Source organism: Pleurodeles waltl, chromosome 5 (assembly GCF_031143425.1).
Source record: "Pleurodeles waltl isolate 20211129_DDA chromosome 5, aPleWal1.hap1.20221129, whole genome shotgun sequence".
Lineage (NCBI taxonomy): Eukaryota > Metazoa > Chordata > Amphibia > Caudata > Salamandridae > Pleurodeles > Pleurodeles waltl.
The window spans coordinates 977,952,895-977,978,732 of NC_090444.1; the positions used below are offsets into that span (position 1 = coordinate 977,952,895).

At 42.8% G+C, this 25,838-nt stretch overlaps 1 protein-coding gene across 3 annotated transcripts in view; it reads right to left on the reverse strand.

Moving 5' to 3' along the window:
* ADGRG6 (adhesion G protein-coupled receptor G6) overlaps nt 1-25,838 on the reverse strand; it is a 513,628-nt gene that overhangs the window by 125,752 nt on the left and 362,038 nt on the right. For all 3 annotated transcript variants that reach the window (XM_069235130.1, XM_069235132.1, XM_069235131.1), the window contains exons 7-9: nt 20,210-20,295; nt 19,422-19,474; nt 17,650-17,721 (exon numbers count right to left, since the gene is read on the reverse strand). In XM_069235130.1, coding sequence (XP_069091231.1) covers nt 17,650-17,721; nt 19,422-19,474; nt 20,210-20,295 — 211 coding nt within the window. The remainder of the gene's footprint in view (nt 1-17,649; nt 17,722-19,421; nt 19,475-20,209; nt 20,296-25,838) is intronic.

The following is a 25,838-nucleotide window of genomic DNA, read 5'->3' on the forward strand; positions in this document are numbered from 1 at the left end:
ACGTCAGCATTTCTCCATTTACATTCTTGAGGGGCAGCTCTGCACCTACCATCTCTCTCTGTTAACCAGCCATGCCAACAATCAACTGGCAGTGGCACCTTGTTCATGTTGAGTTTCTATGTATGTGCGATAATCATGCTTCCCTAGTGTGTCGTGAGCCTCATACAATTCAGCACATAGATTGTGTCATGCTTCCCAAACCTCTTCCGTATGTGGGGCCTGCCTATCTATGTCAGCTATCTGTTTTTCCAGGTGTATGACTGTATCACGCAGTGACCTTTACACTCCATACATCGCAGCCATACATTTCCCCTTGATATTCACCTTAATGGCTTCCCAACATTTTTCAGCAGACTGAACAATACCGTGTTAAGGTGAAAGTATTCTCGTATAGCCTCCTCGATATCTTCCCTATAAGCCTGATAATGCAACGCCCGGCATTGAAAGCACCATTGTGGCATTGGGGAAACTCACGCCTGACCCTGCAACTCTGCAGCAAGTGAGGTATGGTCCACTAGAGTGCGATTTAAGTATTGTATATCCCTGAACTGCGCCACCTGCTCTGAGTGTATGAACATATAGTATATCCTTGAAAACGTTCAGTGAAGTGGAGAGTAGAAGGAATAGCCACATGTCTACAAACAACGTAAGAGTCAAAGCTCCACCAGATCTAACGTGTCCATCCCCTCTAGTAGTGCTCGTGAGGATCTACCCAGTGGCCACATCATGGTTCTTGAGCTATCTAGCTTCTTGTTCAGCACACAGTTGCAGTCCCCCATCCATATGATATCATAATTTGCATATGGTGTCAGTATACCTGTCACCTCTTCATGAAAGTCTGGTGTATCTATATTTGGTGCATATGTGTTAAGAACCGTCTGCCTGCTGAACATGTCACCCACCACACCAATGTATTGCCCATCTGGCACCTTCAAGAGTGTACCTGCTTTAAGAGGAATACTGGCATCCACCCACAATAAAACTCCTCATCTCATACTGAGGAGGTGAAACTGGCATACCACATTTGGCATCCCCATTTAGATCAGATCTTATCATGTTCATGTGGCAATAGGTGTGTTTCCTGTAGCATTACTATCTTCGCTTGTTGCTTATGGAGATAGGACCATAATCTCTGTCTTTTGATTGGGTTCTGAATCCAGTTAACATTCCAGGATATTATTTTCACCCCCATGTAAGAGATATACAGTTTGTTCGTGTCCCGCGCCCTCTCTATGCCGGTAAGTAACTTTAACTGCCCTTTCCAATTCACATGCTCCTTTCCCTAGATCCCCAAAACTGAACTACCACCCATCCCCCCACTCGTGTCGCCCACCCCAACCTAGCTTCCACAATTGACACTTTCAGTGTCCACCCAATTCTCCACATGTAAGAACAATGCAATGCATATGCCAGACTGTGTCCCCGGAGTTTCTTTTTAACCTCCACGAAGGATCTCCTTTTTTTCTGCTTTGCTGTATATAGTCAGGATAGAAGGAGATCCTGTTCTCACTGTATTCCACGTCCCCCTGTGCATGTACAGCCATTAACACATTCATTTTGTCTTTGTATCTCTGCATCTGGGCGCTAAGCATGCATGGTGGAGCACCCAGCTTCAGTTTACCTCCTTGTGTTCTATGGGCTCTGTCCATCTGTAGGCTACCTTTGACCTTGAATCCCGGCAATATGGCTGGTAGCCAAGACTCCAAGAATTGTTCAATCAGTGTGGTCTCTGTCCCTTCCAGCAGCCCCAGAATACCAGAACAAGGAGGTTATTACATCACAACCTGTCTTCCAGGTCCGCAAGTTTAGCTTCTTCCATCTGTAGTCAGCGTTCATGCTCAGTCAATGTAGTGATGTGCATCCCCACAATCTCCTCCATGCCATCCACTCTAGTTCCCAATCTTTCACTTTGTCTTGCATGTTGTCCATATCTTGCCTCAATTGTGCTACTTTGGTGGCCATCCCATCGATTTTTTCAGTGATGACCTTTTTTTCTTCCAATATCAAAGTTTTAAGTTTAAGCATGGATGGTGTAATGGTGTCCCCCATCTCCTGCTCCTCACCTGGGCTCACACTTTGGACCATCCTGACCAGGCTGTCCTCGAAAGTGTCGCATAGTTTGGGGGTCGTGCCCATAACCCCTTGGGCTTGGGTGGCATCTGTGTCCCGTGTCATTCCCCTCGTGTTCTGGGAGTCGTCCTGATAAGTGAGCATGCTCCCCTTCAGAGTATCAACCGGTCTGTAGCCATGTGGGAGACAGGTGGCTCCTCGCTCAACTGTATCTCAATCAGTGTGTACCTGGTTTCGTCCGTCCGTGCCCTGTCTAATCAATTCGTAAATGGGGGGGGGGGTCACCACCCAGTGCCAGGGAAGTCTCTAGCACTCATATTGGTCCATTCAATGTACAACATTAGCCTGTCCTCAACTCATGTGGCCTTCATTCTTTTTGTAATGTGCACCTCTATCCTCAGGGCCACAGAGACTCTGCTGACTCCTCAGTGCTCAGCCCCCAGTTCACTCAGTCTCTCAGGTTAGCGCTGGTACATGTCAGTGCAATGTACAGTCAAATCCTTCAGGCCCCGCAGCAACGGTAGGCCCCATGCACACTGGCTTCAACCTCCAGGATTTCCAAGGACCTCCATGGGGATGGGGGAATAGTCGGAAGCCTTCCTCCTCAAGTCCAGTCATTGTGTTTGGCCACCCCCACCCAGCGTCCCCGGAGGGTGGACCTCTTACTGGCCTATGCAGCTGAGCTTTTCCTCTCAGCCGATCACCACTGGAGAGCCACCCAGCTCCCGGTTCCTCTGCTTGTTGTGGGGCAGCGAGTGCTCCATCCGCACCAGATCCAGGCACACTCGTGCGGCACCAAGGCCACGCCGCAGCCCTAGCCGCACTGTCTCCAGCACAACAGCACAGTGTGTCTCGGGCAATCCCCTGCATGGCCTGACAATCTCACACTCCTCCTCCCAGGCAGGCTGCTATCCGCTAGGGCCTCCCAGGGATGGCAGATCTGTATCTTTCCTCGGCTGTCCCAGCACCAGAGCGTCTCCCGTCAGATCCATGCGGAGGGGGCTCACCTCTCCCTTCATGGGTGATTTTGCGGTCTTGTTGGGGTCCAAGGGGGATGGTCAAACACAGTGATCGATCGGAGCTGTGATGTGGCGTGTCCATTCAGGTGCCCATTTTCACTCCTCCTCATCCCAAATATTCCAATCTAACCATTTCCAATCAAGCACTTTGAATCAAGTACATATCTCCATTAGGACTAACTCACTACTAAATAATAACTTTTTGTCTATCAATGTTTCCAAAGTGAATTTTTGTGACATGAATTACCTCTTATCCCTTTACTTTTGTTAATTTCATTTATACAATTCTTATTTCTGTTTTCTTTTAAAACTCAGGTTTATGGGCATTTATATTTCTTATATTTTTTGTTCGCTACCTCGTTAACTCTTGAGATATGCATCATTTTCCTCTCACCCCTGCAATGAATGCAAAGTTTTTTTTGTCTGTAGAAATGATTTTGCATTTTTCGATTTAAAAAACACACTAGAAGAGCAGCCTCCTAGAACAAACGATGGCATGTTGTATTAACTTTTCCAACGCAGTTGCTAGAGGGGAGGGTCCTTTTGCATTTTATTCCTCTTCCAAGCCTTATGAGTAAGGTAAGGCCCTTATTCACCTGAGCAGGTTATTTTTTTTAGGTCAGAATGTCAAGGGGGTGCGCTCGCTGCAGACATAGAAGAAATACTACCATAAGCAAGGTCTTTGGAACAAAAGGTCACAGCATGTAGTCTTCCATCTGTTCTAAAAATGATGAAAGACGACAGCGTACAATTGTTATGATGAGGTCAAAGCAGTACATAGTCATTATACTATGTTTTTTTAACAGAACAGCATCATACCATTTTTATTTTTCATTTGAGGTGCTGATGTTTAGTAAAACGAGTGACCACCTCTCATAAATTCATTTTCCAGTCACTCGCTTCATGACACTGTAACTAGTAAAGCCATTGATGGATACATACTTGATTTTAATACTGTGCTTCGCTAGTTGTAGACAGAGTTCAATAATCAGAAAAACTGAATAAAAATAAAATACAGAGCATATGGCAAGAGTCATCATAAGGTTTCTTTCAGTCTTCTTTTCACTATCTCACCAAAGGGTATTCACTCATTACCTTTCTTTCGTAATCCTGCAAGTTGCCAGAAATTAACTCAGTGAGTTCGCACCATTTGCCATGTTGTTCATTGTACACTCAATCATCTCAATATTTTCTGTTAGACTTATTACGGGGGCTTGAGTAAAGATTAACCTTGCACAAGTCAGTACTCATTCATGGTCTAAACATCTGCGGTTGCTTATATGGCTATGACAGCAGGAGAGGTAGCCTACAAGTAAAATTATCGACTCCTGCCTTTAACAGTTGTCATCAGTTTTCCATGACTGCAGCCGTCTCTCTGAGCAAACACAGACTGCCACCTAACAGTGTTCATAGCTCACCTACTGCTGTCTTTGCACTAGCAACCAACCTTAACTGCTGCCATTTTCTGCATCCCAATCCACTCTATATGTTTTACATTTGTTAATCACTGGAGCATAATCCAGGTCAAATCGAGCTAAAAGATTTTAGCAAACAATTCAGGACTTATGCTTTAAGGTATGCCAAAGAATAAATTCAATAAAAACAGATTAAACAGCGAATCAAAATTGAGTGTTTCTGGATAGGTGACTTCCTTCAAGTCAGGGGAGGACGGAGTAACATAACTGGTAAATTCAGGGCTGGATGTTTTCCTGACTTTTTCAGGAGGATTCTGAACATTGGGAGATCTCCAAGGCTCAAAAGTGTTGACACAGAAATTGTGAACATCTGTTTTGCATTTTATTTTGTAATACAGGACGGTAGTATTTAAATATATTTTTACTGCCACAGATTATTTCAGTGATCTCTCTTGGATGAGAGCTTATAATAGTTAATTTTAACAGCCCTGCTGTGATCTTGGCTATTTGTAATATCTTTCTAAGACAACAGCTAGAAGCAGGAGGTACAACCGAATGGCATTAACTTGATTTCCTGTAAAAAATAGAGATATTTTCTAGGCTATTTTCACTGAGGAGACCCTCAGGTCACACAGATACATTTGGACAACTGAGCAGTTAGTTTACAAAGTGGGTGTGAAATGTCATTTTTCTCTTGAAATTCCTGTTGTGCACCTATTGATGAATTGAGAGGGTGGTTTAAGCTCGGGAGATAGCTTTGATTCTACTAAGGAGGCCCTCTGACCTTTCTCATACGTCTTCTGCACATCTTGTCTAGCCACAATTCAAATTACACAGACTACTTTTATATCCCTTTACTGTAGGAAACCTGGGAGTGTTCAGTGGGGCAGTTACTACCAGAAAGGGCGAAATGTCCTCACCAATGGTGTACTAGGTTTGAGCATAGAAATCCACTGCTTAGTAACTTTTCATCAGATCAAGCTTTGCAAATGCCCGTGGCTGCAAGTAAAGCCTATCAACCAATAGAGGAACAGTGAAAGGTCAGTTCTGACCCTTGACTTGGTCCAAAACAGAAATAACTAGTTTCCTTATCTGGCATGTAGGGATAGTGAGTCCTGGGTCTGTTGCAAACTGTTTGCTAGCTAGCTCCTGCACTCTGAGTGCTTCTAGAAATGCAGATACCTATACAGAAGGAAGCCATTAGTTTCCAGTTTTATATAAAACTTTGAATACTGATTAGACTTGCACTTGATGTGTGGGGACACTTGGGCTGAAGTGGGCTAATGTGATCTGCAGTGACATGTCTTGGGTCTCGAAGTACCAGGGAATTGAAAGGGTTCTGGAACAACTCTATGGATATGTCTCATCCGCACTTACTCCGCAATCGCTAATTCAGAGACATCTTTCATCCATGCTATAATGTGGGGGGTGTTGGACTGAGACACGGAATTGCTATGTGCCTCTTTGCCAACACTAGCCCAAGGAAAACAAACTTCCTCCTTAATGTTTTCTTCAAAGGATATAGAACCAGTCCCAGCAAAACCTGCTGGACCCCCATTTGCACTTCCCACAGAGGCCCTATATAGGTTATGTAATATGTCTTGCCAGTAAGAGGACAAGGATGGGCATGTCAACCCCATATGCAGAGAGTCCACTGTTTGGGAGCCACAGCATGCAAAGCCGGCTGGTCGAGTATCATATATATCATGTAGTGTTTGTGGAGTGAGGTAGGTCTAGTGTACAAAATTATATTGCAAGAGTTTAAAGCGAGCATTGGAGCTTCGTAGATCTTCACTCATCTTTAGGTGATAAGTGTCCCCCTAGTATGGTCTCCCACTTGCTCTGTATAGGAAGCACATTCCGTGGTAGACCTTCACACAGGGCTCGATATAGGTGAGATATCAACCTACGGACCTGAGCCAATTCAATCACTGTAATCAATGTTCTGGACCTTGGCGGTTCATCAGGAAAGTATGACCACACTTTGCGAGACATGGTTGAGATCGTCATACACAGAAAGTATTGTTCCGCGCCAGGGAGAAATAGTTGATGGCCTCCTCCCTTGTGATGAAGAGCAGTCCGGGATATAGATCCCTCATAGTTTCACAACCTCCATCTGTCCATCTCTGCACCAATAGAGTTGGCAATACATAAGGAGGACTGCTCCGCCCATAAAGGTATATCTGGGGCATGTGGAGCTCACTGAGAACCCACTGGACCACTCCCTCCCACATCCCTCCACAGTTGGACAACATAGGGGAAAGTGGAGGGAACCTGCAAACCAGACATCAGAAGGACCAGTAGAGGCCTCCCTCAATGAGTTCCCCGCAGAAGCTGCCTCTCCCAATTATCATCCATATTGAGCCAGTGAATCACATGTTGCAATTGGGCCTCCATTTAATAGAGTTCCATATGTGGAACCTCAAGCCCCCCCGACTCGATGTTCTCTTTAGAGTGGTAAGCCTAATATCTCTGCATCTCACTCCCCAGATTAGCTCCATTATCATACCGTCTAAGGTGCGAAACAGTGCCTAGGGATCACGTGTAACGTACTCTGTAGCGCATAGAGGCAGCGTGGCAATATTATAATTTTCCAAATAGAAATCCTGCCCTTAAGGAACAAGGGTAGCTCCCTCTGGAACCTAATCCAGGGGCTCAGTCCCTCCACTACTCTTCTGACAGTTATTTCAAGATAATGTGGAGCCATGTGAGCCAGACGAACCCCGAGATAGAGGGCATCCGTTGTCATCCAGCAGAATCCCGCCCTAGGCAGCTCATCAGCCGGAATCCCCACCAGTCTCCCCGATGGAAATAATTTAGATTCTTTCTGGTTAACACATAGACCTGAGAGCTCCGCAAAGGCCCGCCTGACGTTGAGCATGATAGGCGCCGAATAGGTTGGTTGCCTCAAACATACCAGGGCATCATCAGCATAAAAGGAGACCACATGGCTGGTCTTGCATAGTGATATGCCCCACAGGCCCATCGTCCTTCACAGGGTCTCCACAAAGGGCTCCACAGCAATGTCAAACAGGAACGGCGAGAGAGGGCATCCTTGTTGAGTACCTCTGCTCAGCTGGAAGGGCTCAGAGACCACCCCACCTGAACACACCCTGGCGTATGGATCAGAGTAGAGGAGGCAAACCCGCCAGATAAACCCAGGGCCCAAACCCATCTTCCGAGGGGCACATGCAACAAATGTATCAAATTTAGGGATTCAAATACCTGCTCTATGTAAAGAAGCACCAAGGCATAATCATCAGTCATAAGCCGGTGGACATGATAAACATGGGCCAAGTATTGCAGATTGTGGAGGGTGTTACGCTTCTGGATGAAGCCAGATTGATCCAGTGTTATGTTAATTTGTAGGACTTGCGATTCACCTAGAAGGGAATCCTGGCGCTGTTACAGGAGCAGTCTGGGCCGACCCTCGGCCTGACATGTGTAAAGAGCTACTTCTTAGCTTCTTGCAGACCTCAAGAACTGTGAAGGTGGCCATGATGTGCAGGGGCAAGTCATTTCAGGCCACAGGTGCAAGGTAGGAGAAATGAGAGAGAGAAGAACAACATCTAGTGGACAAATTGTGCAATGTGACAACAGAAAACCTGGTATCAATCCTGGCTTTATAGCTTAGCCAAATTGTATGATTTTAGGTATATATCTTATTTCACTGAGCCATTCCTTAATTATCACACAAGAGAGCAATATGCATGATGTTCAAAAATGCCTTGTGTTTGATTGAATAGACTTTAATAGTGCTAAAGGGTGTAGCTATAACTGATGTAGCTGGTTTGGTGGTACCAGGACCGCAAGCCCTAAGGGGCCCACTGAACTTTGATAAGAACTGTATTTTACTACCTCAGCAGCAAACAAACAGACAATTTGCTTATTGCACCAAGACCTATGGAATAGTTGCTACTTTATTGATGGTGCTCCATCTATGATCTTCCACTTGCTCAAGATTTTTATTTTTTTATTTCTAAGACACTTTATCAAATTTTACTTGATGTTTGCTGCAGTAAATAGATGGCAAACATTTCAGGAGGCGGCTCATGAACGATCACTTGGTGCCAAGCCAGATTTGTGGCTCAGCTCTGGATCGGGTCTCCTTGTTAATTTATTGGCTCGCCCACCATTAGGTATGCAAGGCCTACATTGTATAGAGTTTCAAATGTGTATGTGAGGAGTTTGAAGAGAGCTCATTTGTGAATGGGGAGCCAGTAGAGTTCTTTGAGGTGTGGGGTGATGTGCTTGTGTGGTTAGAGGTTGAGGGTGAGTGTGAGTGTGGCCCCTAAGCTCTGTATAAGCTGGAGTAGCCTGGTCGGTTGAGTGTGGTTCTGGCATAGAGGGCATTTCTGTAGTCCAGTTTGCTGATGGTAAGGGCTTTGATTATGGTTCTGTGGGTATTACTGGGGAGCCATCTGAACAACTTTAGCATCTTTAATGTGTGGTTGGAGCAGAAGGTAGAGTCTGCGTTTACTTGGCCGGTCTTGGTGAGTTAATTGTCAATGACTATCCTGAGGTTTTTGGAATGGGTTGTCAGAAGGTGGGTGGGTCTGAATTCTGAAGGCCACCAGATGGAGTCCCATGGTGAGGTATTTCTGCAGTAGATGATGACTTCTGCCTTGTCAGTGTTTAGCTTGAAGCAGTTGGATCCCGCTGCAACTTCGGCCATGTAGCCAGAGAAATTGCTGTGGGTGTGTGGTACTTTGTTGGAGAGTATGAGCTTATTGTGGTTGATGCATGATAAGAAGTTGTGTCCCAGTGCACGGATGATACTGGTGATAGGGTACGTGTATGGCTGAAAAGGGTGTGTCTAAGTGATGATCCTTGAGGAGCACCACAGATGAGGTTGAAGGGGTTGGAGCAGAAGGGGGCCAGGTTGACTGCCTTGGTTCAGTCTGTCAGGAAGGGCCATATCCAACAAATCGCAAGTCTTTGGTATGCCAGCTTCGTGTACTTGTTGTATGTAGATATGGTGGGAGGTGGTGTCAAAAGCCACAAAGATGTCCAAAGGGAAGAGGGCTGTGGCGTTTCTTCTGTCCATGATTATTTGGATGATGATGAGTGCTTTGGTGATGGTTCTGCCAGTATGTTGGGGATTCATTTGAATATTATTAGAATCCTTAATGTGTGGAAGCCTGAGAGGGAGACTGCATGCGGTGCCAATGAGTTCGATTGTCAACGACTATGCCAAGGTTCTTGGCATGTGTTGTCAGGAGGTGGGTGGATCTGAGTTTTGTAAGCCACCAGGTGAAGCCTCATGGTGAGGTGATTCTGATGAAAACAATGCTGACTTATTAGCAGTGGGGTGACACTCCTCCACCATAGGAGAGGGGTCACCCCTGCCCAGCAGTAAACTGGAGTTGTTATGCACTCCAGGGAAGAACTTTATTTTAATAATGCAATGGTGGACTTTAAGCAGAGAATTGTGAAAAGTAGTAATTTAGCAAATGCATGGATTGTCATTTTAATGTGGCTGAAAACTCCAATTCACCATCAAGCTATAGAATTACAGAAAATTCATTAAGCAAATGCCATTGTCACACATGGTGGCCCTAAGGAGTGAGCATGGGGATGTGGCACACTGCAAGCGACAGCGAGGGCCTGGTGGTAGTGTCTGGGAATTGTAAGGCCTTGTAAAGTTTAAAAAACATGTTTTTTTAAAATTAAGTAAATATATATTTTTTAAAGCATGCAATAGCCTACAAGTCCTTGGCACTAAAACAGACTACTTCTGTTTGAACACACTGTAATTTGGCAGGATTCTTGTCAATTACACAAAAAAGGCGAGTGTTCTGATTTATTGCCCATGCTGTAGGCTGTGGTGGGCTGAAGCAAATGTTAACGACAGTACAGCAGACCAATGGATAAAGAGGGCTTAAACAGTAAAATCTGAATATTTTGGCTGACACTAGCCAAAAATGTCCACATTTCAAACGAAGGTGTCCTCGTGTTTTACCTTTGTCACTAAGGTATCATCCACTTTTTGGGAAATGATCAGAGATCCCTACTCATGAAGATGCAATGACAAGTGGCCGAGTGCAATCATCAACTCAGAATCCCAAGGTGCACACATGGAAGACATCTTGAGGCAGCTGCACAGTGTTTGCTAACCTGTACCACAGACGTTAACTCAGCCCACATTTGGCAGAGCCGCATCTGTTTATTGGGTTTGCTAAGTTTAGACAGGGCTACCTTTCTTTTCTAGAGACTGAGGATAGTATGCTCTCTTGGGCTTGGTAAGTATGTGAGTGGCTGTGGTTATCTCTCCATTCTATCAACAAACATCCCACTGGCATTATTCATTCTGAACTCTGCCAGTTCAAAAAGCCCAAAAAGAAAAATATACCCACAATCTGAGGCGCGTTCTTTTTCAAGTTTCACATAACACCAAAACGTCCTCAGCGTTGAGCAGCAAAATGATTACCCTTACATTTTTCATAAGTGCACCACTTTAAAATAATAAAATATGCACACTTACACGAAGTTCAGTCCATAGTACAGTTACATGGATAGCTTGGGCCTGATATATGACACTTCCAATTGCAAAAAGTGGTTCGAAACTGTGTACTGACTTTTTTTGCGGATGGAAGTAACCTTTTATACTGTAGTGGGCCAAAATCTGACCTAAATTATCAGCAATATTTATGAAGCAGGTTGCAAATTGTGAATCACTACAATTGGATGCCATCGCATAGACGGTGCCCTGCGGGGGTCAACAGACTACCATATCTGTGATCGCGTATGAAATATAGTCCATTTTTTGTTTTTATAGGGGTGCATTTAAAAAGAATGTTTTTGTTTGTTTGAGCGTTTACAGTAGACCCTACGCATTTTAGATCTATTTTTTTCATACACGTAATATATAGTTAACTTCTGTAGAGTTAAATATTATTTGTAAATGTAGTTTGGAAAAACCTGCTGTTTACTGAATTATTTCAAACGGTGCCTGGGTAATTATGCCTCTGTTAGAGTCATTCAAATAATAATAACTGTGGGTGTTTCAGCATGTCATGACTTCTCACTTCTTAGATGTGAAGCTCTTCCAGAATTTCTCTAAGTTCTCTGTTTTCCTCTGTTGCCATCTATTACGGGCCTCCAGCAATACTAGTATTTTATGCTGATTTATGGCGCCACGTGTCAGAAAGCATTTTGCACCTCAATACGTAGCATTACCAAGCCTTGACAAAGCCAATGTCCGTCGCCTTTAATGGCACTGCCAGCCATTTCAGCATCGACAAAAGAGCGAAAAATCGTTTTTTGTTGATGGGGAACAGCACTGGCAAAAACAAAAGCAAGCTGCAGCAGCATGATGACATATATATGCATGTATGTCATCATGTATGTTCAGATATACATCTTGAGATTTCAGCCATATTTTTATTTTTTTGATTTTTTTAATTTACAGTTCCAAGATGGCAAACACCAATCTTAAAGCATTACACAAATAACAAGTATGTACAAAAGCATAATAAGGAAAAAGGTGGGACCAGTAGCAGTGGTGGCTGCTACCAGGCAGGGCAGACGGGGCAGTGATGGGGGAGGGGTGGTGGTAGGGGGGAAATAATATATATATTTTTTATGGACTTACTTCCTTCTGCACCTCTACCGCTCCCACTGCCTCGCCTCTGACGCTCCCACCTCTGTACTTCCTTTGCTCCCCTCCCCACCCAATCCAGACACTTCTCTCAGGCTGTTATATAGCATAAGAGAAGCGCCGGGATTGGCTTGAGCGGGCTGAAAGGTTGCTCAGGGAGGGAGTGGAAGCCTGCACTTGGTCTCCACCTGACCATGCAACAAAGCTGCCTTGAGAGTTCTAAGTGCGCATGTCGGTTTGGCCGGCCTCAGATGGCCAGACAAACTGACGTGCGCAGTTAAGAGTGCACAACTACCCAGCCTCCCTCCTGACACGGAGGATGCTGACAACAACCCAGTCCAGACAGTGGAAAAATAAAATGATAATACTGTATTATAATTTTATTTTTCTGCTGGCTTATTAGCAGTGGGGTGACAGTATTCAACCAGAGGAGCAGTAAACTGGAGTTGTTATGCCCTCCAGGAAATAACTTTATTTTAATAATGCAATGGTGGACTTTGATGTCAAGGTTGGAAATCAACCAGGAGCTTGTAGGATGCCATTTAAGCAAAAGTGGAGCATGGGGGTGGGGAGGGGGAGGTATATGTTTATACAATAAAATAATAAAATCAGGAGGGGAGGGGTGAGGAAATTATATGTGCGTCGCTGTGGTAGCCCAAACCCAATTCATACCAATCTAGACTAAACTTTGCTTGAATAAAAATACTACAGCTGGCATGGAAGGATCGCACATTTGTATTGGAACCCAAATATATATATATATATATATATATATATATATATATATATACCCAGCCTGGGAGAAAAGGGGCACTGTATAAAATGATACAACATCACGTAAACAGGTGGTGTGGCTGAAAGGATCTCGTCATAGTTTAGCACACGAAGAAGGGGAAAATGGATGGTCTGTTATGAATATTAGATTAAATGTGTATGAGAGAAATGCATTTTAGTCCCTCTCTGAAGGGGAAGAAGCAGAGGAGGGCCTAATATGTGGGTTGATGATGTCCTATATCTTGTATGTGCAGCTTTACAATGCTTGTCCTCTAATTGTTTCCTTTTAGCACCTCGAAATCCAATCTAGCAATGTATTGGCTTTGTAGAATATGTTGACAGCTAAGTTGGCATTACTCTGGTGAGGTATTTTGGTGTAGTTGAGGCTACTGTCTGGTAGATAACATAAACAATCTTAAAGAGGATATAAGACTATGAGGGAGGTTAGTGATGCTGATAGTATTGTCATCCTTTAAGTAGGAGTGGGCCAAAGCTTGTTTTGTGATTTTAAAGGTAATGGTTTATTGTGAATTGGATGAATAACTTGCTCTAGGGTGGCTGACATTTCTTTGAGAGTTGTTTGTGAAACAACAATACCTTCTGATTGAGAATGATATTAATTCTGTATTTGATGATGGATTGTAACAAAGAACCACTTCTGGTGTAGTGGGGTAGCAAAGGCCCCCGCAGCCCCTGCAGTGCGGGGGGGGGCACCTCAGTATAGTACACTGTGTTCAGGTGGCAGTCTCCTGAGTGGGTCCAGGGGTGAAGGAGTCCCTTACAGGTAATTTTCAGGGGGGCCCCCTTAAGTTTCTTTATGGCACTGTCCTGAATCTGTATTTCTTTGGACCTGCAGGTAATGAAGGTGACTCTGGCTTTTGTGGAATTTACTTTCAATCCCAACCTTAACATCCACGCTTGCATAAGGGAGAGGTAGTCTTTGATCGGGTTTATGCTACTGCTTGTGCGGGCTTTTGTGTGAGCTTTTATGCAGTGGTGTTTATGTGTAGTCAGCATATTTGTGATTTTTTTCTGTGGCAGAACCCTTGTACAAAAGAGACTCTCTTTGAGGTACCCTCTGTGGCACTGCTATTCACAGGGATCTGGAGGTATTTATGTGAATAGGTTGATTCTGGTTTGTGGGACAAAAGAACCAATGTAACATGGTGTCATCAAATTCCGTGACAAATGATGTGGATGCTGATGAGAACTGAAGAGAACCAAGAGGCAGGAGTTGTCACTGTCTGTGATAAGCATGGCTTCCCCCTGACCTAAATGGTTGCAGTACCTCTGACGCATCATACATAAATGATGGGAGGGAGCTGTTCTTGGGGTCTTTCATTTTTCTCTTTTTATTGCAAATTTATTGTGAGGGCACTCGTCAGGGCCTTCGGGCAAAATAATGTTCATGGCATTAGTCATGCTGGGCTACAATAATGAGGCACCAGGACCCGAAACAACAGTGGAGTACACTCTGCTATTTTGCAGCAGCAAATAATCCCAAGAGTGTTGAATGTTTTCCCTTGCATATAGTTGTGTACAGACCAATAGGTTAGGTGCCCTTTCAACAAGGCTAAAGATAATCGTAAACTAAACCTGTGACCATCTAAGAAATATATAAAGGACCCTTTATTGTATAGATTTACAATATAATGGAATCCCCCTCACTGCTTTGATAGTCTCTGCATAACCCTTGACCAATTGTTTCCAAGTATCCCTTCCCTTAAGGCTTTAGAAAATGAAGACATAATGACATATGTCTCTTTTCACCTCAAACAATAAAAATGTCACCTCCTGGATCAATAATACTCTCATTTAAGTTAAACAACCAGGATCCATATTCCGCAATACAGTGTGTTTGTTTTTGTTTTTTCGCTCACCCTGTAGCTGATTCTTTCCCTTACCTGAACAAAGGAGATATTTATATTTATCTCACACCTGTAAGGCTAGACCATTCTCAAGAAACGTAGTGGTCATACCCAACTGGTCCGACATTCAGGTTTGCAAATTTGACTCTGAAGACTGAGCATGTTGTTTTGGAAGTTGTCATTTCAATAAAAAATGTCCTCCTAGTGCATCTCAACGGTCAATTCACCTTTCTATCAGTGAGCACAAAAACTAGCCTCTTTTGGGTGATTTCTGGCCTGACTTTACACCTACCTTTAATTTTAGGTATAGAAAATGCTAATCCTTAACATGGGGGAAAACACAAAGGTGTCTGACTGTTGGTACACAGGGCCAAGTACCTTACGACGGTCCGAAAGAAAGATCATGAAAAGAGTCGCAGCAGAATCTAATGGATCATGAACAGTCAGTCTCTGTGTTTCTATCTCAGCCAGTGAGGCTACAATGAGAAGATGAGGAAGGTGTGCTTGAATGTGGAAATGATTTTGTTTTGTGAATTGCATTGGGCCAGCGCCTAAACAGAAATAATACTAGTTTAGAAGCTCTAGCACAATTTGTCTGAACGTTGCAAGGACGTCCAGATGGCAAAATTTGCACTGGTAACTTTTTCTAACACTCCAATCAAACTCTGATCGGATTTAGAGAGAAAAGCAATATGGATATACTTATTCCTGGCTGTTATACAATTCTCGCTTAATGGTTCTCAGCCAGAGGAGAAAACGAAGCAGAGCCCATCAGCGGAGAGTTCTGGGAGCACAGACCAGATGCTGCATAGGCTATTGTATTATATACCTAAGTCAAGAGGGCTCTAAAATTACTCATTCCCTGTTAAGGGAACAAGTTAAGAATTTATTACAAACATTGCAAGCTAAATGGGGCACGTATTTTATTGTCTATTAAAAACACCTAACACAGGGGTGTCTAAAAGGCTGGATCTCTGCCAGGTTTTCAGGATATACTCTTCATCAATTTACAGACAATGAATTTCTACAGATTTCGCAATAAAGAGACAACAAAAATCAAACACTGTTAATGTTCTTTCCTATTTGGCCTGAAAGCGTGTCCGGTTTGAGTATGCTCTACAATGGCACGGGAATGTGTTTAACGCTGCACAGATTCGAATAACATAACAACATTTGGGGATAGCCAACCTTCATAGTAGAGATGGGACACTGATCCTGCCTTCAGGGCCTATCATGGACACTCCAGAGCTAATATATATTTAATAACTATGCACATAGGACCAGATGTAGCAAAGGTTTTTACCCATTATGTGTCTATGCGAAAAAGTGGTCGTACATATGGCCCATAGTCTCTAATGCTTACTGAAAATAAACGCAGCTATGGGCTTATGGGTTTTAGTGTTTTGTATTCTTGTACGCTTGTTGGACCATCAACTCCACATTGCTTCTGTTAGCTAATAGTCTGTGATGTTCCCTGTGGCAGAAACGTACAATGTAATTGCTTCTAGGATATGATTCTGATATAAACTTTCCTACTCACAACCTGATTTAGACTTAGGATATTTACTGCATGTTTCACTCACATTATTACCAGCCCATGGTTGCATTCGATTCTGCATCAGTGATAACGTGATATTCATAATAACAGCTTTAGTTACCCTGGTGGTGGCTTTGTAGCGGTGACAACCAGGGACCCTGGCCTAAACATTGTCAATGATTTGAAGTGCAAAACAGTACACAGAAAATAGTGAAACAATCATTCATCAAACACATACACACATGGGTAATTTCTGGCCTGATTTGACATCTACCTTTCATTTTAGGTATAGAAAAAGCTACTGACAACACATTTTATTTAATTTGCAAACAAATAAAATAAAACAAAAAATAGTTTTAATATGAAGGTTGAAGATTTTCTAAATTCAATTGAAGCCACACATCGTCCATACTATATTCTGTTTGACACACCTGCACTGCTCCCATGAATCAATCTGAGGATACCAATTTAATTTTTAGCCTCCAGTTTCAAATTCCTTGGCATCACAGTACATTTTAAGATTTGCAAGTGTACAGCTAGCTACGTTATAATACACTTTATTAATCTATTGATATTATTTAATTTTCAAAGCAGTCATGGGCCCCAGGGGTCGCAGGACCACAGGCTGGGAACCACTGATTTAAATAATCTAGTAGTTTGGAGGCATTAGCCCAAGCACATTTAAAGTAATTATGTAAATATTAAAAAAACTGTAGCATGTAATCCTACATGTGTGCTACTTAAGCTCCCTTCCGTTGCCTGGTTGGTGGTAAAGAAGCCTTCTATGCTGGGCTCTTCCTGTGATGCTCCCAGCCCCTGGAACTTACTGTGAGATTGAGTGACATTCGCTCAACCAGTTCCTTAAAAAAAAGGAAGGTATTTTTTAGACCTAAGTAGTTCTATGTGTGTTCTTCACAATTTAAATTAAAAAAAATCAGTGAAAACTCCTTAATGAAGGATGCTCTTAATAAAAACATTGACTGGAAAAATCCTCATAAAAATCACTTTTGATAGGAAATTTCACATGTAGGCAGTTATGGAAGATGCCAAACTTCTCAAAGTTGCAAGGTTTGCACTTTGCACAACTGTGGTAATACAATTTTGAATTCTCACACCTCTAGCTGCAATATCCACTGTGCCCTATTGGAAGCAGTAAGAAAGGGAGAGAATTACAACTGCGCAACATGTCTGAGTTTGATCAGGACCAAAGTTGCAAGCAGTCCATCAACACAATCCTCTTTTGACTTCAATGGGTTGCACACCCCCAGGAGCAGTGCATATGCATTCCAAGGGTGACAACTGTCCAGACAAAGCGATCTAATCCTCGCTTGACTTTAACTGCAAGAGCTAGAGAAGGTTTGATTACCTGGTACTGTTGATGAGACTGTCGACACTTCTCTTCACGACTTTTGGGGAGTTCCAATTTAGCATCTCAATACTGAAAAGGAAACAGGCCCGTATTCATATTAATAACATATGCGTTTCTCTATACTCTGCATTGCCACTCTAGAACTGTCAATGTGTGTGAAGAGGCTGTGTTCATTTTATAGGCTTTCGAATAAAGATACATTTTTCAATTAAAAAACAACTGTCTCCAATCAGAGTGGCACTCGAATATGTGGCACTACATACCAAGTGAGTTTTTGCTGTCCTCTTTCACTGACAGTGAAGACGTTCTTGATTCATGTTAAATCTTTCAACTATATTTTTATTTTTGCATACGGCCAGTGATTGACCTTTGTGGACTGAAAAAAAGAAGACACAATTTTGAGGAGACCGAGGTTTCTTCCAACCCGAATCATTAGATTGAATGTGGAGAAAGAGGGGCTTGGACTACCATTAAGGAATACATAACGCATGGACATTAGAGGATTTGTGCCATGGGGATTTTTGGACAAGCAGTTTGTGTGACCAACCATATTGGCATTATGCCATCATTTTTAAGCTCTCTCACGCAAATGTAGCCTTGATGAACTGGTGGAGAGAGAATTGGCTTCCTAGAATTGACTTGCAATAGTATTGATGGTTTCAAATCAGGGAGGTGTGAAACTAATAAGTGTCCCACTAGCGTGCAATTGGATAATATTTCTTAACCCAGCTCAGTTCAGTCACTTGCGACTCACTTAAAAGAGTTTAGGATTCTGATACAGGATGCTGCACAATGATCCAGGATCTGTTACGATCTGATACCTCATGGCATTTAGTAGAGCAGGACAGTGGATGAAGGCAGCAAAAGCCATCTTTCCTATCTCTATTCCCCGCCTATGCTAAAGGTGTACATCAAACTGCAAGCATCAACCAATGTTGGGTGCTATCCTGAATTGGGAGCAAAGGTGCATTTACTCCCAAACCAGGATTCTAAGTTGCACGCTAATGGCAACCCCAAGTGAGAGTTTACTGCAAGGTTTTTACCAGGTAAACCCAGAATCAAATTTTGAGGACAAATAAAGCATCTATAAGTTTATGCATCCAAGAATGTGAAGTAGCACATGCAGTTAGTACTTTACTCTTGCATCCCCATGTGTGTAAGTCATGTTACGCTACAACTTGCAAACCCTGCAAGTACTGATCCATTTGTTATAGTTTTTCTACTAGGGGCGAAATTTCTGGCCTTTGTTGGGGCAGACTAGAAATGATGGACTTTATTTGGCTAGCTTAATCACTGCATGGGTCAAAATATTTCTTCCCTGTACAGCATACCCTCTTCCAACTAAAACTCACCAAAGTTTGTGTGATTTCCAAATGCTTAGCTTCAGTACTCTTATTCATCATGGGGAGCTCCTTCCCTCATCTCCACATCCCCTCCACCTATTCAACCAAATGCAATTGGTAGATGTCACACATGCTTTTCAGGCGGGGGTTGGCAGTTCTTTTCCTGGTTGAGCATTAACAAAGTTACCCTCATCAAGGAGCTGAATTTGCAATCAGTCAATCTCCTAATATTAAGGTCCTACTTCCACCCCTTGATGCCACCAATGTGCCGTTGTCGGTTTTCGACTATTGATTGTATTTTCACCTTCCACTTCTTTCACCTTCTCACCTTACATTCATTAGTTATTCTATTTTTACCAGTGTGCGTCATAGACCACGCCCCAGAAGAAAAAGAGACACACCCTCCGTTATCAATTTATTACGTACCTGACATTTACCACAAACACAGAGTAATTCCAGTTCTGAAATGTTCCATTCAACTAAAAAAAAAGAAACGAAAGTCAAGAGCAATCCATACAGTTGGTGTGTTGTAACTAACACACACACACACACACACACACATATATACGCACAAAGACCGTGTAGGGAACGCACAGCTTTTGTATTCTTCATCTGATTGAGGACTGGTGATACATTATGGCCACTGCAGGCAGCTACCGTTCCATGCCACAAGAGGTTACAAACGTCTGAAAAATGTCTGAGCTCTGGTTGGGGTCGATTACAAAATGGCAAATTTTCTTTGCATGGGGTTTCGAAAATCGTGGCATCTGAGCTTCTTTCCAGAGGCAACAAATGGTGGTATTGAAGGCCCCGCATATCTCTGTCCAGGGATGTTACTGGTCCTGCCCTGTCCTCACTTTCACTGACACGCTGGGCCTGTTGTTGACATACATGGAATGCCGGGCTGAAACAGCTGATTCTAGGTGGTGCATAAACAATCTACTGGACATCACTGCTTGGATGGAAACATCCAGTGGATATAGGTCATACTGAAAGTAACGATGATGTTGCTAGGACTTGAGAGGAGGAACAACAGCATGTATCCGACTACTAGAGACATGATAACCTTCATTGAGGCCTTGATGGTGTAAAACCTCATCAAAACTACTGTGGCACACATTCATGAACATGTATGAGCTAGTAAATATTCTGCTAGTGTGTGTCAGCATTACACGGGAGTGTGACCAGAGAACAGACACACAGCTTACACTTACCCACTCTGACACCTTGTTCTGCACCGCTGCCTCCGAATTCAGATTACGACTGGACACAGTTAAAGAAATGCGGTAGAAGATCCCACCTGTTAAGCAAAGACGTAATTTACACATTGAAATATATTACTCCACTTATACACAGGCTACTGTGCTATACAAATACTGTATAGGGGAGCTCTATGTGAACTATGCCGATTGCGCTCGGAACACCTGCAAGCACACGAACTCAAAGCGGATCTATTAATATAAATTTGGTCAATGCATATGTCTATGTTTACATATCTTTTATGGCAGCCTTTTATGAAGCTATTGGTTTACGGCCATAAGCGACTAATGTGTGAAGTGGCGCCCAACAGGAAACTTCAAATAAAAAAAACTATTCTTGCTTGCAGGCAGGGTAATGCAATTTCCTTACGACCGGGATAGATCGATTAAAAGCACCCCACCTTCATACAGGAAAGGAAATTAATAAAGGCTTTATGGGGTAGCACTACAGGTGAAGAGACAGCCGAACTGCAATAAAAACGGCATCATTTGCAGCGACGTCCCACGTGGTTAACTAGGTGACATTTCTGCTGGAAGTCCTAATCCAGAAATTTTCTTAACATGCACTCCCTGTGCCAAAGGGATGGATATACGTCACACAAGGCAATCTGCCCTGAGCATGTGTGTTCCAGGTTTTTAACAAAAATATAGAAGTTTGTACAGTTTTCAAGATAATTCGTCAAATTAGAGGAATAAACAATAGAATGGACCCCTCTACTCCACCTCCCACAATTGTAGACACGAAACATTGTTAGTAGAGGATAGTGCATTTTGGGAGTCTAGAAGAGTATATATGGTGTCTTGCTATTCTAGGGCATCTCTACATAGAAGCTACGGGTACCTCAATCAATGGCAAATCCTTTGACTTCTCTTGATGGAAAGGAGGGTTAGATGAAGATTTTTTTTTTTTTTGGATTAGTTCTTTCGCTTGGATTAGTAGAACCATCTGTTCTGGCTAGTTGAAGCAATCCAATAGCCGAGACTATTACCATAAACGTAAGCATTCCAGAGCATAAGTAGCAATCACAACCCATACTGCCAGATCAAATGACAAAAACTGGATGTGATCAGACACATTTTCGCAACTTGCTAGCATAGAAACAAATTCTAATTCAGGGCCAAAGGTGATGATTATGCTTTATCAATTCCCCACAGGAGGAAAAATAGCACTGTAACATGTGAGCAACAGACTCAACCACAATTTATTTATGTCCTCAAACGCAGAAGCTTGTCCCTATCATCCTATTACTTTGTTGCTCTGTAGCCACAGATATATTTCTCTCTTTTGGAAGTTATGAGAGATTCTAACAAACTCCCCAGTCTCCCGGGCCATGTGCCAACCTATTATATCTTATCTGACCTCTACATCTTATGATGCCTTTTTTTCTCCATTGGAGGCCAAATTGGTAGTTCCACAGACTACAGTATCCATCAAGACTGGTGTTGCAGAGTCATGTTCCTGACAATCTTTTCTCATCAGATCCTATGCAGGTACTTGAGTGTAGCTGTCAGGTAAGGAGAAGCTGTATGGTGTAGCTCCCAGTGGCTGTAAATTTGGAGCACCACCATGCATGAGGAGGAAAAGGGGCCACTTGAAGTGCAGCCAAACTAATTTCCAAGTCAACAGACATGGTCCCAGCTACAAAGCGAAAGGTGATTGGTGCTCCGATGGCAGTGTTTATCCTCAGGCCTCAGCAGCTTTAGGTTTTTGACCCATTTATGGACTCGTCCCCTCATTTATATTTTCTGAAGGTGCAGGGGCAAAGGGAAAAGCTTGAGGATGTTTTTTTACTCTAATTATTAGGAGAACCACCCAAGGACATTCAATGCCAGTGGGCAGTTTGTGAAACATGTCAAATGCTGGGCAGGGAATCCTGTTTACCTTGTGAGAAGTGTGATCTCAATATGGCACAAAGGCATAGGCAGTGATTTGTTTACAAAGTGAGGTGGTAGGTGAAGAGCATATATTTTCCCAATGGATGAGGCATTTCCTTAAGCCATGGATTCCTTCTTGCAGTGGGCCACATTTGACACCCTGAAAAGGTACTATGCACAGATGCAGAAACTGGCAACACTTACCATTGAAACCTTCCCCCTAAAGGAAGCAGTATTTGGGGACTTAATGGTCCTTAGGTACCAGAGGGTTTATGAACCCATGCTGGATGCGAAAACCAAGAGGAAAAGAGATTATATAGAGCATTTGGATGCCTTCAATGTCTAAAAGAAGAGAGCCCTCTAAAAGGGCAGAGGTTGTACCCCCATATCCTCAGTTGAGGAGACTGCAAAATGTAGTTCATGTGGCAACTCAGTTATCTAAAGAAGGTCCTCCAATAGAGAAGAAACCCCTTATGGTAGATGGGAAGTCAGATGACAAGGCATCCTCATGTGAGGCTGAAAGTAGTTCTGATCAGTACTGGTGCGGCATCCAAAGTGACAGTCAATAAAGTAGACTTGAATACCAGGTTTTCCCATTGGAGTTTCATGGCATGAAATGCAACAAAGGGAAGGTGGTGTACAAACTTATTGATATTTGCTACCCTAGGTCTTAATGCTGGGAGCTAGAAGTAAAGTCGTAAATGCCCACTTCAAGACCAAATTCACTAGGGATACTAAGAAGTGAAATACATTTTCTTGGTGGTCTTGCCAAGACAATATCTTAGATGTTCTACCAACTCTTGATATGGCGAAGGAGGCTAGAGAGCCTGGTACCCCAGGCATCTTTTGGAAAAGGCTAACAAGCAAATTTGTTTGCAGTGAAACACCAATTGTACAATTTCAACAGAGAGGTGTAATTTGCTGTTCATCAATATTAACTCCATGCTTGGAGGGGGGCCCAGTTTCCTAGAGCAAATTATTTAGCAACTTTTTCGTTACAGAGTTGGATACATTAGTTAGCACATATATTTCTTTGGATAATGCTTAAGGTATGATCAAAAGGTCTCAAGTTCAAAGTTTTTGTAGTGACCGGTCAGGGCAGGGGGACTCTACCAATGGGGTGGTAAACTAAGGTTCCAAGAGAGGTCAGGGCTCCTATAGGGGCAATCAGAAGCAAGATCAGAAGTGATTGAGAGGCTTGTTTTTTCTTCCAGAGTCAGAACAGGATTTGGCTGCAGAGCAACTACTACTGAGGTTTCTTGGGTAACAATGCCTCCTATTTCCTGAGAACGAATGAAGGGAAGCTTGGCTCAGTTAGTTCTCATCTGATGTCTACTTACTGACTGACTTGGGGCACTTGAGTACTTGAGATTGTAACAAGATTCCACAGCAAACTTTATGCTCCCTGAGACAGGAGGTGACATTTCTAACCTTGATGTTTTCTGAGGACCAGAACTCCTTTGGAGGCAAAAAGGTAGCAGGTCAAAATGGCAAACGTCCAGACACTTGTACGCTTCTGTGCTTGCTGAGAAACATTTTCCTGGTGGAAAAGAAAAACTAAGGATATTTGATAACAAAATCTGAGACGGTTGAAAATGTGGTTGGTTTACAGGCATACAAGTTTAAGCGGCATCCATCTTCTTAGATAAATCCTTCTGGAGGGTGACCAGATGGTTCATTTGGACCTGAATTATCCTACCTCATGGTACATATTCTTACTCCTCACTAAGGGATTGTACAATTTGCCTGGAGAGGGCGGGTGTTCATTTTCACAGCCCTTCATTTCAAACTTTCCTCCTCTCCATGCTGTTTCGCAGAACTGATGAAGTGAATGGTGGAGTGCACAAGGACCAGAGAACTGTGGCTCTATGGTACTCCTAGACTAAATCCTTTTTTGCCAGGAACTACAGATGGAGCACAAACAGTCTGCCCTAGTGGCAGACCTTTTTCAGGACTCAGGCTTTGTAATAAATTCTGACAGGTTAGAACTGGCTCCTAAATGGTCCTTGAATTTTCTAGTTCGTGATACGGTCAGTGACATTGAAGCTTTTGCATATGACAAACATCAGCATGGGGTTTAGGTGATTTCTGTTAAAAGGCAAGAATTCCTTACAACACTTGATGGCACTTGTTTAAGATCGTGCAGCTAACCAAGGGTCTTGCCTATTCAGAACGTATAACTCAGACAGAAGAATATCCTTTGCAGTCTGAATTGTCTGAAGAAGGATTAGCCCAACTTGCAATACACTTTAAGGTGCATTATATTCAAGGGTCAGGTTCAGTTAGATGGTTAACTTGAGGGGGAATAACATTAGATTCGAAATTTAAGGAAGTGAGACTGACTATCACGCAAACCGAAGTATTTCCAAATGCAGGATTTAAAAATGGTTTTACATCTGTTTTTAACAGGGTGCCAAATGATGGTCGCTCTAAGAATGAACTATTGGTTTCGTTACCCATGATTCAGTGTCATGCAGAAGGGTGTCAGATGTTGGGCCATTGGACATACTAGGCAGGATGTTCACAACAAAGGGGGCAAAGTTCACCATCACCATGTGAACAGCATTCTAATACCAATTCAATTTCCTATCATGAGACTTGATGAGGAATTTGAAAAGTTGATTTCAGTGTAGAAATCTTGAGCCCCGGATAATCACTAACCCTAGTAAGGTGGGTTCATTGAGCAAGGGAAGAGATGAAGGATTCCATGACCCTTAAGGCTTTTTAGGTGGAAGGTAACCTGGAGAATATAATGTTGTTTGCCTATAACTTTGAAAATCCATAATCCCCACCACTGGTTAAGAACCAGAATACAAAACATCTTGTTTATTGAGAAGGATTCTATTAAAAACACAGAGGTGAGGGATATCTTTCCAGTAGATTTCGACAATACTTAACTACAGTACGTCCACCCAAGGTTCTGAATGAAAAATTCTTTCCTAGCTTGTTAGATGTGGGTAATTGGTATTTTATGTCAAATATCCTGATGGTGTGATTGTTTTATATGCCTTGAAGACGTCTTGAAATGTCTAACCTGAGTTATCTATTTTTCTGGAGCTGAGCAGAAGAAAGTTTGGATGTGCAGGCTGAGCAAGTACAGCATCTTGAATTCTGCTCCATATATATAAGATGGGCTGGCTATGTTTATTCATGGCATCAAGAGAATTCACAGGCTCCATATTGTAAAATGGATTTAGCAAAGCACATTGTATTCAGATAAAGGGCATCTAACGTGCATTAATACATACATTTGTGAAAGACATCAAAGTATTGACTTCTACTTTTACACCTCTATGTGCTTCCGTGCAGCATTTTCTCTTTAAGTACATGAGTTAGATAACAGGGGTGGGTAGATGCTGGAGTCTATAATCTAATTCTAAGTACAGTCTAATATTACAAACATAGTCTAATCACTGTACTTTGTTATGGGTTTCTAATTGCCTATACATACTACTTTTACTTCTCAGCGATCATTCAACAGGAAATCTAGTTCTACAGAAAGCAGGGCTATCTACAACTTTGTATGCTAACATCTTAACATACTGTACTTGGTGCTGGGTCTGCAGAAGCAGTTATAACCTGAAGAAGAATCACAGGCACAGGGTACAACAGCTCCTGAGGGTGTGACAAGTGGATCCAAGTGTTTAGTGGCATCTTGATGCTTGTCCGTTGCAGGAGACAAAGCACTGCTTAAGCTGTCACCTTCAAG